This window comes from Mauremys mutica, chromosome 15, assembly GCF_020497125.1.
Source record: "Mauremys mutica isolate MM-2020 ecotype Southern chromosome 15, ASM2049712v1, whole genome shotgun sequence".
In the NCBI taxonomy this organism is placed as follows: domain Eukaryota; kingdom Metazoa; phylum Chordata; order Testudines; family Geoemydidae; genus Mauremys; species Mauremys mutica.
In genome coordinates, this window is record NC_059086.1 from 6,203,904 (window position 1) to 6,218,957 (window position 15,054).

At 55.1% G+C, this 15,054-nt stretch overlaps 1 protein-coding gene across 1 annotated transcript in view; it reads left to right on the plus strand.

The window, feature by feature from the left end:
• The first annotated feature begins 505 nt into the window (after positions 1 to 505).
• LOC123350505 overlaps positions 506 to 15,054 on the plus strand; it is a 40,246-nt gene continuing 25,697 nt past the window's right edge. Inside the window, exon 1 of the mRNA XM_044989117.1 lies at positions 506 to 605. Coding sequence (XP_044845052.1) covers positions 506 to 605 — 100 coding nt within the window. The remainder of the gene's footprint in view (positions 606 to 15,054) is intronic.

Consider the following 15,054-nt stretch of genomic DNA (forward strand, 5'->3'; position numbering starts at 1 on the left):
AAGACCCGTGGCGGGGGGTCCTTCTGCCCCGGGACCCACCGCCGAAGACCCCAGGCCCCCTGAATCCTCTGGGCGGTCCTGCCTGAGAGTTTCCTGTGCTGGGTTCAGATGCTTAATAAACCCTCCTGTGTTACACTGGCTGAGAGTCGCTCCAGGCTAGAGAACAGGGCAGCATTATTCCCTCTGGGAGTGGAGGCTAATGGATAGTCTCAAAATGTGATTGGAAATGAGGAATCATCCCAAAGCGGGTGTGTTGCCTGCGGGGTCCCCCAGGGATCGGTCGCTAGCCCTGCTCCATTTCACACGGATAAGGTTTGCAGATGACACAAAAACCGGGGAGTGATAAATACCGAAGGGCACAAGTCAGTGATGCAGAGAGATCTGAGTCACTTGGTGACCTGGGTGCAAGCAAACATGCTGCGTTTCCGTACAGCAGCATGTTAGGGTCTATCCGCAGGAGCAGAGATGGTTGGGGGCTCTATCCTGGGAAGCAGGGACTCCGAAAATGATGGATAATCAGCTCAACGTGAGCCCCCAGTGTGACGCTCTGGCCAAAAGCACTAATGCGATCCGATGCCTGCAGTGCATTAACGGGGGGATCTGGAGTAGAGCTGAGAGGTGATTTGACTCTGTATCTGGCCCTGGTGCGACCGCTGCTGGGATCCCGTGTCCAGCTCTGGTGCCCACAGTTCAAGGAGGATGTTGGTAAATTGCAGAGGGGTCAGAGAAGAGCCATGAGGATGATCAAAGGCTTCGAAAAGCTGCCGTGTAGCGAGAGACTCAAAGGGCTCACTCTAGTCAGCTGAACACAGAGACGGTGAAGGGCTGACTCGATCCCAGTCTATCACTACCGACCTGGAGCGCAACTATTCCACAAAGGGCTCTTCTGGCGAGCAGAGACGGGTCGAACACGAGCCCACGGCGGGGAGCTGAAGCTGGACAAATTCAGGCTGGACATAAGGGGTCACTTTTGTGGTGTGAGCATCATTAACCGTCGGAACAACTGCCCAAGCGTTGGGGGGCTTCTCCAGCACTGGCGATTTTGCAGTCCGGACGGGAAGTTGTTCGAACAGCTCTGCCCTAGGGTAGCGGGGTGGCCACCCGCTCCCTGGTCTGGAAAGGGCTGGGGCTGGGCTGACTGGGGAAACAGCCATGCCCCAATCAGACCTCAGCTGGCCCTGATAACAGGGCTCTGAGCCAGGCGCTAGACACACTCCCCTCCAGCTTCAGAGGGAGAAGGACCTGGCTGCCTGGGAGCTCAGGGTGCAGGCAACAGAGCAGGGCTGGGGAAAGACGAGAGGAGCTGGGGAGCTCCTGCCTGGCAACTCCCCAGGCTTCAGGCCCCATGCAAGGCCAAACCAGGTACTAGGGCTGCAGAGGCTGCAGCCCAGGGGTTAGGCAAAGGCAGCGGGTCCAAACCCCCCCCCCCCTTTGCCAATGATGAACGGCTTGTACACTGCAGTCTGCCCCAGTGGGCGGGGGCTAGATGACGACTGGCAGGAGCCATAGACTGAAGCGAGGTGGGGCTAGAGGGTTGGGGGTTCCCCCGGGAGGGGAGACCCAGATCTGTCGGGGTACTGCCAGGGGGCAGCACCCCAAGATAAAGGGGCACCGGGGTCCAGGAGGGACACGGGGCCAGCGGCAGGCGAGACACCAGCTGCAGAGGGTGCTCCAAAGGCTGGAAAAGCTAATTCCCTGGACGACCAGCAGGAGGCGCCGTGCCGCTGAGTCGTTGCCCTGCCACACCCAGGAACGACTTTGGAGCAGGTCTCTGGCCGGGTTCTCCAGGAGGGCAGACCGGATGATCACAATGGGCCCTTTGGGACTCGGAATCTGGGACTCAGTTCATTGCAGCGATAGACACCGTGTCCAGAACGGTGGCCTGGGCAATTAGAGACACGCTGGGAGCTCTGAGGGGAATGGCGCTCGCGCAGGGAAGAGCCGTGTGGTTAATTTCACTGGACGGAGAGTGCTGAGAAGAAGCGAGGTGATCGTGAAAACCAGCATGGAGAAGGGCCTCACACGCGTCAGTGGGGCACTAGCACGATGAGTGATTTTGCCATTAGTGATACAGAGCCAGGCTGGTTAGCTCGTTGGCACTGTTTACGTTCGCTACACGGCACTTGTGTCTCTCCAGCTCCCCTGTGCAGTGGAAAGAATTAAATTCACACCTTCAAGGAGACTCCAAACCTGCTGTGAGCTGTGCCAAAGCGAACGGCCCTCCGAGCGACGTGCAAAGGAGTGAAAAACTTGTCTGATTCCAGAAGAGCTGGAAGTATGTGCTGCTAGGGGGCGCTGTGCTCCGGGGAGCGATCTTCCTTTTGAGACAGTGCTGACCCCAGTGCAGCACTGGGGGGTGCTGTGAGTGGCTGAGTAGGGGCCCTCTCCCGTCAGACTCAAGGCTGACCTGAATGTCTCAGCGTGATGCTAAGGGGCATTGTGGTGCAGAGGGCAGGGTGGGGTGTCAGTAGGGGGCGCTCTCTTCTCTGAGACAGTGATGACCCCGATGCTTCAGCCAGCAGGGGGCTCTGTGTTGCAGGTGATGCTGTCTGTCTGGGCCGTTGCAGGATTTATTCCCATCTCTTCTTGGTACAATATGCCCCGTTATCCTCTTTTTGCAAAGCCCTAGGCTATAGAGGTGGGTTTTCTTCCGGTTTTTCTTGCTCACCTGGGCTGGATTTAGGAATGAGCTAAATAAGAACCTGGGATCAGCCCGTGCCCGGCACTTTGAGCTGCTGGAAACCCGGGATCTAAACTGGAGTAACTTGAGCGCAAGCCCTGTGGTTTCGACTCATTAAGCCCAGGGGCTGATGGGATGGAAGGTAGCACAGGCAGCCACTGTGACTTTTAAAATAAGCTTTACTTAAAGCGACGCCTTGATCCACACTCTAAAAGCCAATCAGATCCGTTCGATTCGGTTGGTCCTGGGACACCGCCAACCCGCAGCTGAATTCCACAAGGTGGAGTTCGGAGTTGGCAGAATTCCCAGCATGCAATGCTGCAAAACTTTTTCAAGAGGCACACACTGCGGTCGCAATCCCCCCCCACACACACACACACCTCCCCCCCAAATGGCTCTTTTAGCAAAATCCTTTAAAGATATCATTAAAAATGCCATCGGTAATGATGGCGAAGGGCCCTTGGAGGAGGAACGATGATTGAAATTGCTCTTCGCCCAGCCCGGCCAAGGGCCCTGGTGCTGCGGCAGCTGCGATGGGTTGATTATCCCGAGACAGACAGGCAGGTTTAAATGTTAATTGTTGCGCTCGGCAAGCGGCGGAGGCGGGGGCGGGCGACAGGCAGAAAAGCCGCTCGAGGGGACACGTTCGTCGTTCAATGGGAAATTAGGTGTAATGGCACCACTCCGGCGCTCGATCGTCACCGCTCAGCTGTCTCAGGCCTGTCTTCGGCTCATCGTGCTGCTGAGGCTTCGTTCTCCAGGCCTGAATCTCCGCTGGCAGGGCGGAGGGCTCTGGCTGAGCAGCGCACGTGGGGAATTATTATTCCAACTGCGGCAGCGTGGAGAGATGTGGGTCCCATCGTGCTCCAGATCCACTGTGCAAGGAACCCCCCGGGCCCAAGCAGCTACCACCTACATGGGCACAAAAAGAGGGGTACAGCTGAGGCCTGGGGAGCAGAAGGGGAGGTCCTTGTCGGGCGTAAATCCCAGCCGCCATAGCCGAGACGGGTGCAATGACCACACGTGCATATTCCCCTTCCACACACGCCAGCCTCTACCTGCCTCAAGGGTGAGCAATGGGGAGGAAGGGGCCGAGAGGAGCAGGCGGGGGTGTGGCCTTGGGAGAAGGGGCGGGGTGAGGGCGGGGCCTCAGGGGAAGGGGCGGAGTGAGGGCGGGGCTTTAGGGGAAGGGGCGGGGTGAAGGAGGAGCCTCGGGGGAAGAGGCGAAGCAAGGGTGGAGCCTAGGAGGGAAGGGGCAGAACAGGGGGCGGGGTCACGGTTTGCGCCCTGGTGGCCCCTCCCACTTCTAGGGAGGTTCCGGCGCTCCGGCATGGTGACGCCCCATAGATATGTGGGAATGGGGAACAGAGTGAAATACGTCACAGCACATCACAAGCGGCCACTAGCTAGCAGTGTGGCCAGGTGGTGAGGGGGCTAGCTGGACACTCAGGAAGGGTAGGCTCAAACCTCTGCTCTGCTACAGCTGCACTGGGTGACGCTGGCCAAGTCACTTAGTCTGTCTGTACCTCAGTTTCCCTGCTGTACACTAGGGACAATCGTTCTGCCCTCCCTCCCAGGGGCTGCAATAAATGTTTACGTTCGTTGTTATTTATGGACTGAGCTCTGGGAACTCATGATTGATTCGGTGATTGTTAGAAAATTCATGGCCACGTAACCGGCAGGCTGTTGAATTTCGCAGAGATTGCAGGGAATGGATTTTTACAACTAAATGGAGCCAGTCTCGAGGACAGAAGGACTGTTACAAGTAAGGTCCTTGAAATTGACTAGCTACGACGGCGATTATTTTTTGTATTAAAGACTTTGTCCGGGATGTTTTCCTTTAAAAAGCAAAATATTGAAGCGGTCACATCGCTCGGGGGGCCTTTTCACACTTTTGTGAAACTGTGAATTACACAGGGCCCCACCTAGGGTGGCGGTAGCATCCACCCCCTGAGAGAGCAGGATATTGAGCTGCTGCCTGTGATATGTGTAGGCAGCGGGGGATGCTGGGCCGATTCTTTCACCTGCAGGACTCAGGGTGGCCAATCACAGGCTACATCTGCCGTTAAAATGCTACAGCTGCGCCACTGTGGCACATCATTTGCCGCACTTAGTCCATCTCCCCGAGAGGCGCTAGCTAGGTCGATGGTGCCATCTACTCCAGGAGCTGGGTCGGCGTAATTACGTCGCTCGGGGATGTGAAAAATCCGCTGGGTCGACCGAACTTTTGAGTGTAGAGCTGGCCTGAGTGAAAATCAAACTTCGGGTTTTCGCCAGAATCCGTTGGGTGCCACCCCTTGATGACAAGAACGTCCCCTGACATTTTGGAATCGATCAGCTGCAGCCCGTCAAGCCGCAGTAAAAGCCCCATCTTGTTAGTATCTTCCCCCGTACAATGCCTAAGAAAGCTGATATCAGCAGTGCCCCTTTTGAATTTCCTCCCCCCAAGAAGCCCTTGCATTGGAGGACAATTGTTAAACCCTAACCCGTGAGTTATAGACTCATAGGACTGGAAGGGACCTCGAGATGTCATCTAGTCCAGTTCCCTCCACTCATGGCAGGACTAAGTATTAGACCATCCCTGACGGGTGTTTGTCCAACCTGCTCTTAAAAATCCCCAATGATGGAGATTTCACAACCTCCCTAGGCAATTTATTCCGGTGTTTAACCACCCCGACACTTAGGAAGTTTTTCCTAATGTCCAACCTAAACCTCCCTTACTGCAAATAAGCCCATTGCTTCTTGTCCTATCCTCAGAAGTTAACAAGAACAATTTTTCTCCCTCCTCCTTGTAACAATCTTTTATGTACTTGAAAGCTGTTATCATGTCCCCTCTCTGTCTTCTCTTTTCCACACTAAATAAACCCAATTTTTTCAATCTTCATGTTTTTCTAGACCTTTAATCATTTTTGTTGCTCTTCTCTGGACTTTCTCCAATTTGTCTACATCCTTCCTGAAATGTGGCACCCAGAACTGGACACAATCCTCCAGTTGAGGCCGAATCAGCGGAGTAGAGGGGAAGAATTACTTCTTGTGTCTTCCTTACAGCACTCCCATTAATACATCCCAGAATGATGTTCACCTTTTTTGCAACAGTGCTACACCATTGACTCATAGGATCATAGAATATCAGGGTTGGAAGTGACCTCAAGAGATCATTTAGTCCAACCCCCGGCTTAAAACAGGACAAACCCCCAGAGAGTAGATTGTTTACCCCAGTTCCCTAAATGGCCCCCTCAAGGATTGAGCTCACAACCTGGGGTTAACAGGCCAACACGCAAACCACTGAACTATCCATATTAGCTTGTGGTCTACTATGACCTCCAGATCATGGCATATGCCCAGACAGGGGCGGCTCTATGTATTTTGCCGCCCCAAGCACAGCAGTCAGGCAGCTTTCGGCGGCATACCTGCGGGAGGTCCGCTGGTAACGCAGATTCGGCGGCATGTCTGCAGGAGGTCCGCCGGTGCCGCGCCTTTGGCGTACCCTCTGCCGAATTGCCACCGAAGCCGCAGGACTGGCAGACCTCCCACAGACATGCCGCCGAATCTGCGTTACCGGCGGACCTCCCTCAGGCATGCTGCCGAGGGCAGCCTGGCTGCTGCCCTCATGGCGACTGGCAGGCCACCCACCACGGCTTTCCACCCCAGGCTCGGTGCGCTGGTCCCTGGAGCCGCCCCTGAGCCCAGAAAAGTTAGAAAAAACCATGCAGTGCTCTTGCTGGAAAGTTGCAACATAATGACTTTATTTCCTAAAACCCAGAACCCTGACAATCAGGAACCCAAAACAGAGGAGACAAAGCAGGCTGTTCCCTGATGAAGAGAGGCCCAACTCACCCCACCTAACTCTAAGCTGGCTCTCTGCAGTCTGAATCAGATTGCACGCTGCCCTACATAGTCCTTTAGCCTGCCAGCAGAACCAGGAACCACCTGAGAATTTAAAATGATAGCTTGAAATTTTATCACACGTATACACCACACAATGGGAATGCAAAACTAACTTTGATCCTGCCAATCTATCAGCATTTGTCCTGAAAAAACGTTGGTTCTATGTTCACCTGGTCAGTTATGGCCAGGGGCGGCTCCAGACCCCAGCACGCCAAGCATGTGCTTGGGGCGGCATGCCGCGGGGGGCGCTCTGCCGGTCGCCGGGAGGGCGCCAGGCGACTCCGGTGGACCTTCCTCAGGCACGCCTGCGGGAGGTCCACCGGCACCCGCAGGCATGTCTGTGGGAGGTGCACAGGAGCTGCGGGACCGGCGGCCAGCAGAGCACCCCCAGCGGCGTGCCGCCGTGCTTGGGGCGGCGAAATGGCTGGAGCCGCCCCTGGTTATGGCTGATAAAGTCTGTAGTCCACACAATTAGACTCAGTCAGCGTCTCAAAAATTATCTATTTATTTTTTATTTGGGGGGAAAAAACCTGCCCCCCGTTGCTATACTGCTTGCCTGCTGGGTGTTGAGCATCTGAAAGTCTAGCCTGCAGCTCTCTGGAAAACATTTTGTCCCTGTGTGACCAAGAAGACCATTCCAAATTGACAGTGCAAACCACACCCCTCCAACCTGGAAAATGAAAAATAATGTTGACAGGGTCATTTTTTTGTTGTTTGAAAAGTTGAAAAATCTAAAGTTGAAAAATCAAGAACTAGAGGGTTTTTTTTAAATGGGAAAAATCAGGAGCCTTCTGGTGTGGCCAATTCTCGGGATTTTTTCACAAATCTCCCCAATTTGGGCGTCTTTCTGAAAGCCTCAGCTCCGGGAGGAGGGGGATTCTGAGAATCTCAGCTCGAGGAACATAAAGGAAAGTTGTTCTGGGGACGGGTAAGTTAGGACTCAGCAGCAGGGTGGAGAAAAACTAATGATTTAAAACCCTGATTTTTATTTATTTATGTATTTATTCAGTCCGCTTTTTTATTTACATCGGATTCTTGTAATATAAATTAAAGACATTTTTCTTCTAAAAACTAAACCCGTCTGAATGTAAATTTGAAATGATGACACCTGCTAAGGCTTAACTGATGATCATTATTAAAATCACTGAAATGAAATTTTAAAAGAATACTAGTCAGGCCGGACGGGTTTGCTGATGACGTTTTACAGACATTCAAGCCAGTGACCTGGGGGAAATTGCTGTCTAAGCACCCGTAGCCAGTGGTGAGCTGGAGCAGGTTCCCACAGGTTCCCAAGAACCGGTTGCTAAAATTAGACCTCTATGGAGAACCGGTTGTTAAAGGGCCAGAACTCTGGTCTGGGGGCCGGACCATCCTGTTGCTCCCAGGATTCCCAGCTGGGGAGGCTGAGGCTCCCCTGGCCCTTCCCCCGCTTCCCCCCCAGCTGCAGCGTGGCCAGCCGCCGGCACCAGCTGGGCAGCTCAGCTGAGCTCCGGAGTTGCTTTGAGCTGCCAGCAAGGTAAGGGGGGAGGGGGCTGCAAGCTCTAGGGCTGCTGGGGGGGCAAGTGGGGCAATTTTCCCCAGGCCCTGCAGGGGCCCCCGGCCACACAAGTATGTCTCCGCCTGCCCCGGCCCCTTCCCCACTTCCCCCCCTTAAATCAGAACTTTTTATAGGGAACCGGTTGTTAAAATTTTGGTAGCTCATCACTGCCCGTAGCCAGAGGTTGTGGAAGGCTCCGTTTAGAGAGAATGTGTTTCTCATTCCAGCGTATTCAGCTAGTTCAGTTCAATGACTCACTCAGTCGAAATGAAGATGCTGGTTGGGAGCAGAGCACGTAGGAAAGCTTGTTTCTCTCTTCCAGCGTGGAACCCTTCTGCCAGGTGGAGTCGACAGCAACAAGAACCGGGTTCGAGATCTAGGCGTTCCTCTTAACAACCCAACACAGAGCTGGAAAAATGACACACCACACCGGGGTGCCTCGGAGAGGCAACGCTTCCCCTCTCGCAAGCACCGAGTCTAGGTAGGAAAAGGGGAAAGGAACCCGGCATTCATTTGGGGAAATGCCACAAGCAGGATTCTCAAGCATATGCCCGGGAGCAAAGCACTCACCCCAGAGCATGTTGGGTCGTGTGTCCTTTGCCTCAGTGTCTCACCTCGTGGTGCGAACGTCCCATTAACACCTCACTCCCCTCTCCCTCCACCGCGCCCCACTCCCAGCCGTTGGGTCCTTGCTCAGCAAAGACACAGAGTTCAGAGCTGTGTTCCATGAGTTCCCCTGCCCCCGTCCCCGGGGGTTGGGAGAAGGCATCGGGCGCTGCGTTGTGGTCCACTTGGCCAATGGGCTGTTGCTTTTTCTGCTGCCACCAGCCTCCCTGCTGCACCGACTCCCCCGGCTCCCCGTGATTTCAGCAGCTCGTTGGGGAACTTCACGCGGGTGCAGGCCGGGCAGCCCCACAGCGAATCTAATGCTTGGACACTTAGACCTGGTTATCAAGGATAACCCCAACTATACATACAATACGATGGGGGCTAACTTAGCTACAATGAGTCAGGAAAAAGATCTTGGAGTCATCGTGGACAGTCTTCTGAAGATGTCCACGCAGTGTGCAGAGGGTCAAAAAAGCAAACAGGATGTTAGGAATCATTAAAAAGGGGATAGAGAATAAGACTGAGAATATATTATTGCCCTTATATAAATCCCTGGGATGCCCACACCTCGAATACTGTGTACAGATGTGGTCGCCTCACCTCAAAAAAGATATTCTAGCACTAGAAAAGGGCAACTAAAATGATTAGGGGTTTGGAGAGGGTCCCATATGAGGAAAGATTAAAGAGGCTACGACTCTTCAGCTTAGAAAAGAGGAGACTAAGGGGGGATATGATAGAGGTATATAAAATCACAAGTGATTTGGAGAAAGTTATTTACTTATTCCCATAATACAAGAACTAGGGGCCACCAAATGAAATTAATAGGCAGCAGGTTTAAAACAAATAAAAGGAAGTTTTTCTTCACGCAGCGCACAGTCAACTTGTGGAACTCCTTGCCTGAGGAGGTTGTGAAGGCTAGGACTGTAACAGGGTTTAAAAGAGAACTGGATAAATTCATGGTGGCTAAGTCCATAAATGGCTATTAGCCAGGCTGGGTAAGGAATGGTGTCCCTGGCCTCTGTTTGTCAGAGGGTGGAGATGGATGGCAGGAGAGAGATCACTTGATCAATGCCTGTTAGGTTCACTCCCTCTGGGGCACCTGGCATTGGCCACGGTCGGTAGACAGATACTGGGCTGGATGGACCTTTGGTCTGACCCGGTACGGCCGTTCTTATGTTCTGTTCTTGTGTAAGGATTGCAGCCAGGGGTGCTGGAGCAGGGGGGGTCCGGGGGCCGTGGCCCTCCCACTTTTCGTCCCAGGCCCCTTCTCTTCCCCCGGGGCCCTGCCCCCTGGCCAGGCCAGACGCTGGAGCCTGGCCTGGGTCAGAGCAGCCTGGGGATCCCAGGAAGCTGTGGGGAGCTGCGGTGCGGACCCTCCACCTGCCCGGGGGGAGGAGGGGCCAAGAGCAGCCCCCAGCCTGTATCCCCGCCCCCCCCCCGGTTCCCCCGCCCAGGGCTGGTGGTGGGTCCACGGCTCCCCACAGCTGCCCGAGCGGCTCTTATCATGGCCCAGCTGCTGCTCTTTAGCTCCCAAGGCCCCCGCCCCCTCCCCCCCCGGGCCAGAAGCTGGAGCCGGGTCGGAGTAAGAGCCACGCGGGCAGGTGTGGGGAGCCGCAGACCCTCCACCCGCCCTGGCTGGAGGAACCGGGGGGTGGGGACACAGGCCAGGGGCTGCTCTCAGGCCCCCCCCCCACTCCGGCTTCCGGCTTGGCCAAGGGATGGGACCTCGGGTGGGAGAGGAGGGGCAGAGGTGGGGGCAGGGAAAGGGTGGGGACTCGTGGCCCCCCCCACACTTTTGGGAAGAATCCGTCACCCTGATTGCAGCTGCGGCGTGTAATGGCCAGACAAAAACCGCTCGACTGAGCCCGTCAGCGCCGTCTTTAAACAGCAGAGAGACCAAGGACCAAATGGTGTCCGGAGCTCCTAGGCAAAGCCCACAGCACCCACTCAAAGCACCTGCCCCCTCCTGCCTTCTCCTTCGCTGGGATCTGCCATGTCCACTGTGACACACGGCCCCTCAGAGTAGCACCATTGCTGTACAATGGGATATTTCACACAACGCAAGCCTTGGAAGGTACCATCAGGGCCGCCCAGGGGGTCTGGGGTCTTCGGCGGTGGGGGGGGGGCCCTGCTGCCGAATTGCCGACGACGACGCACCCCGGGACCCGCAGCCGAAGTGCCGGAAAGACCCCCCACCGCGGGTCTTCGGGGCACTTCGACGGCGGGTCCTGGAGCGGAAGGAACCCCTGCCGCCGAATTGCCGACGACGACCCAGAGTGGAAGAGGCTCAACTGTGTGACTTAGCAAGGCCCATCAGAACATGCCTGGGCCAATGCTGTCCCTGGGACATGGATTGAGAGTCTAGAATAAGGGACAGCGGCACCGTGAGACCACCTCTCTCCTCCCCCGCCTATGCTGAAGGCAACAAGAACAAAGACTTTGAACTGGGGAGGCTGGTCCCAGGTGGAGAAGGAAATTCAGCCTGTGTATCAAGAACTGTAACCTGCCGGCATTGAAAAAAGCTGCTTGATTCAAATGTTGCTTAGTCTGAAAGTGTAAGATTTAGAATGTGTGTTTACTTTCTATTTTCTTAGGTAACTATCTCTGACCTTTATGCCTCCCACTTACAAACACTTAAAATCTCTCTTTCTGTAGTTAATAAACTTATGTTAATGTTTTATTCTTACCAGTGAGTTTGTCTAACGTGGTTGGGGAATCTGCACTCAGATTACAAAGGCAGGTGCATGGCCGCTGTCCTTTGACGAAGTGGCAAACTAATTAATGAGCTTGTGTTGTTCAAGAGATGGCCGTGAGCTGTGTAAGATGGTACATTTCTGGGGTGCAAGGTTGTGGGGCTTTGCTGGTGTCTCCTTCTGTATAGTTCATGCATGGCTCTGGGAGCATTCATGCAATTTAGCTGGGTGTATCTCTGTATGCTGTTGGCTGAGTGATCACAGCCCCTGGAGGGGTTTGCTGCTTGTCATTAGCAAAGCATTGTGAGAAAGAGCCCAGGCTGGAGAGTTAAGGGGGCACCGAGGCCACACTTCCAGGTTGCACCCCGGGGAGCCCATCACACCTACCCTCTGCTTAGCAAGTGCAGTTTTGTTGGGGGTGATGCAGGCCAAGCACAGCCCTGCCACCCTCCCCTTTCACACAACAAGGACACCCCCTTTCATCACCCCTGCACCCAATACCAAAGTGACTTGCAATCCAATGCCGGCCAACAGTGACCATTTGGGCAAAGCAGCTCCATCGTGCTGCGCACCTAGGCAGAGCAAGCAAGGGCGGTTCCCGAAGACTTTTCTGCCCGCCCATCTCTAGATGTCAGGGGCGAGGTCATTCAGACCCGCCTTACAAACGTGTGAATATAAACTAGGTGAGAGAGGGTGACAGCTACTAGTCTTAAAATCTTGAAGGACCTGGGGACCAGAAACAATGAGTACAATTCATTAACTACAGCTACGCCTTCCTGCGTTCAGCAAGTCAGTTAATTTAAAATGCAAAACATGTTTTGACAAAGTTACTGTTTGTGTGTGTGTGTAACCAGCACACTTAATGACGTTTTATTTCGCTAATGGAAAACAATTTTAAGATGCAGTTTTTTGTGCATTTATAATTGAATTCCGATTTGCATCCAAACGCAGCTTGTAAAAAAAAAAGCATCTAGTCAATAAGAAATGTGTCATTTGCCATAATGTAAAAAAATTAAGAATCTGAATAAATGTTTATCCAGCTATATAATTGCTTGAATAAATGCATAGATATAGAGATAACCTGTCCCCCTGGTTATGACAAAAGGCAATGTAAAGGCTATAGCTAGTTGCAAATCAACATTTTAATGGTTAAAAGCAATGAAAATAACCCCCCTCCTTTTTCTTTTTAGGAAAATAGCTCAAAGATACTAATGCAAAACAAGTTTAAAATCAGTGATTCAAACCAGGGTTTTCTCCCAGATGATTTAACCCATGAATAAAATTGTTGATTTAAATCACATTCATTTGTATCAATCCACCTAGCTCAGGAGCGCTGGGGTCAATTGCCTGGCTCTGAAATGTACTCCTTGTTTGAGTAACTTAATCTCCCCCATGTCTCAGGTGTCTCGGGTGTGCGTTGGTAAAAGAAGGGTAATAATCTGTCTTGCCTATTAAGATTGTAAACTGTCCATCGGCTCCCAGGGGGAGCGGCAGGTGGGAGTTCAGGGGAGATGCACACAGGATGCAGAGATCCTGGCACTGCGGAGAGTGTTGTTAACCCCACTTTGCGATGCCCCATCAAACGCCCCCCAGGAGTGAAATGTGGGTTGATGTTGCCAGTGCAGAATCCTTCGCTCTGCAACAGCCCAGATCTCTGGCAGCCCCGAGAAGGGTTGGGTGCCAGGTAACCCCTCTTCTGTGCTTTCGGGGGTGCTATTAGGGCTCTGAAAGCAGATGGGGGAATCGGACCCCTCAGTTAGCTCCAGGCTGCACGGGACTGGATGAGGGAAAGGCCCATCGAACAGCAGACCAGGAGAAGGGGGATCCCGGAAAGCCCATTAGCAGGCGGGTGGGTTCATTGATTGGTTTAACGTGTGTTCTCTGCAGTGCTGGCACCGTACGCACCAAGGGGCTGCTTGGGGGGAGCTGGGCGGGGCCAGAGCTGTGGGGCTCACGGGGCTTGTAACCTCTGAGGGGGCGAGAAAGCAGCCGGCTCGGCCAGTCTGACTTGCTGGGGATACCACAGTGCAAGCAGGAAACGGGGCAGCCTGGAGCACCTGGCAGGAGCAAGAGTGAGGCGGGTCCCCTCCCACGAGAGGTGGCGGCTGACACGCCAGGAGCCCAGGGCGGGGGCCCTTTAGTTTTGCCCTCCAGAATTGGCCTGGAATCTCCAAGAATTAAAGATGACTCTTTAATTAAAGATTATGTCACGCGATGAAATCTCCAGGAATACATCCCATCAAAACTGCCAACTCTAGTGCCCTGGCTGGCCCACGGAGGGGCAGGACCGGTGCAGTTTTCCTGAGCGGTGACACCGTCATTGTCCCTTCCTCAGCTACACGGAGCTCCGGCCATCTCCTAGCCTGGGGCGGCTACAGCCCCCCATGCTGTGCCATGAGAATAACAGCACCTGGCGCAAGGGTTGCCAGGTGTTCGATTTCTGACAGCAATGCCGGGTTGACAAGGGACCTTGGCCGCTCCGGTCAGCAGTGCTGACCAGGCCGTTAAAATTTCGGTTGCCTGCCCAGCTCCATGAGGCTCCCAGGAAGCTGCTGGCATCTCTCTCTGGCTCCTAGGCTTAGGGGTGGTCACGGGAGCTTGGTGTGCTACTCCCCCGACCCCCAGCTCCGGCTCCACATCTCCCATTGGCTGGGAACTGCAGGGGGACGGCACCTGCAGGCAGCAGCAGTGCGTAGAGCCGCCTGGCCACACCTCCGCTTAGGAGACAGAGGGAAATGTCGGCAGCTTCCCGGGTGCCACCTGAGGTAAGCGCCAGCCAGAGCCCGCACCCCGAACCGCCCGATGCCACAAACCCCTGCCCTGAGCTCCCTCCTGCACCAAAACTCCCTTGGGGAGTCCACACCCCAGACCCTTGCACCTGCCCTGAGCTCCCTCCTGCACCCATAATCCCTCCCAGAGCCCGCACCCCACACCCTCTCCTGCACCCCAGCACAACAGGACCCCGATCTCGGTCACTGTGTGTCTCGGCAGCGCCCGGCCCGACGGGGCCCCGATCTCGGTCACTGTGTGTCTGGGCAGCGCCCGGCCCAACGGGGCCCCGATCTCGGTCACTGTGTGTCTGGGCAGCGCCCGGCCCGACGGGGCCCCGATCTCGGTCGCTGTGTGTCTGGGCAGCGCCCGGCCCGACGGGGCCCCGATCTCGGTCACTGTGTGTCTGGGCAGCGCCCGGCCCGACGGGGCCCCGATCTCGGTCACTGTGTGTCTGGGCAGCGCCCGGCCCGACAGGACCCCGATCTCGGTCACTGTGTGTCTGGGCAGCGCCCGGCCCGACAGGGCCCCGATCTCGGTCACTGTGTGTCTGGGCAGCGCCCGGCCCGACGGGGCCCTGATCTTGGTCACTGTGTGTCTGGGCAGCACCCGGCGCGACAGGGCCCTGATCTCGGTCACTGTGTGTCTGTGCAGCGCCCGGCGCGACGGGGCCCCAATCTCGGTCACTGTGTGTCTGGGCAGCGCCTGGCATGATGGGGCCCTGATCTCAGTCACTGTGTGTCTGGGCAGCGCCCGGCACGACAGGGCCCCGATCTCGGTCACTGTGTGTCTGGGCAGCGCCCGGCACGACAGGGCCCCGATCTCGGTCACTGTGTGCCTGGGCAGCGCCCGGCCCGACGGGGCCCTGATCTCGGTCA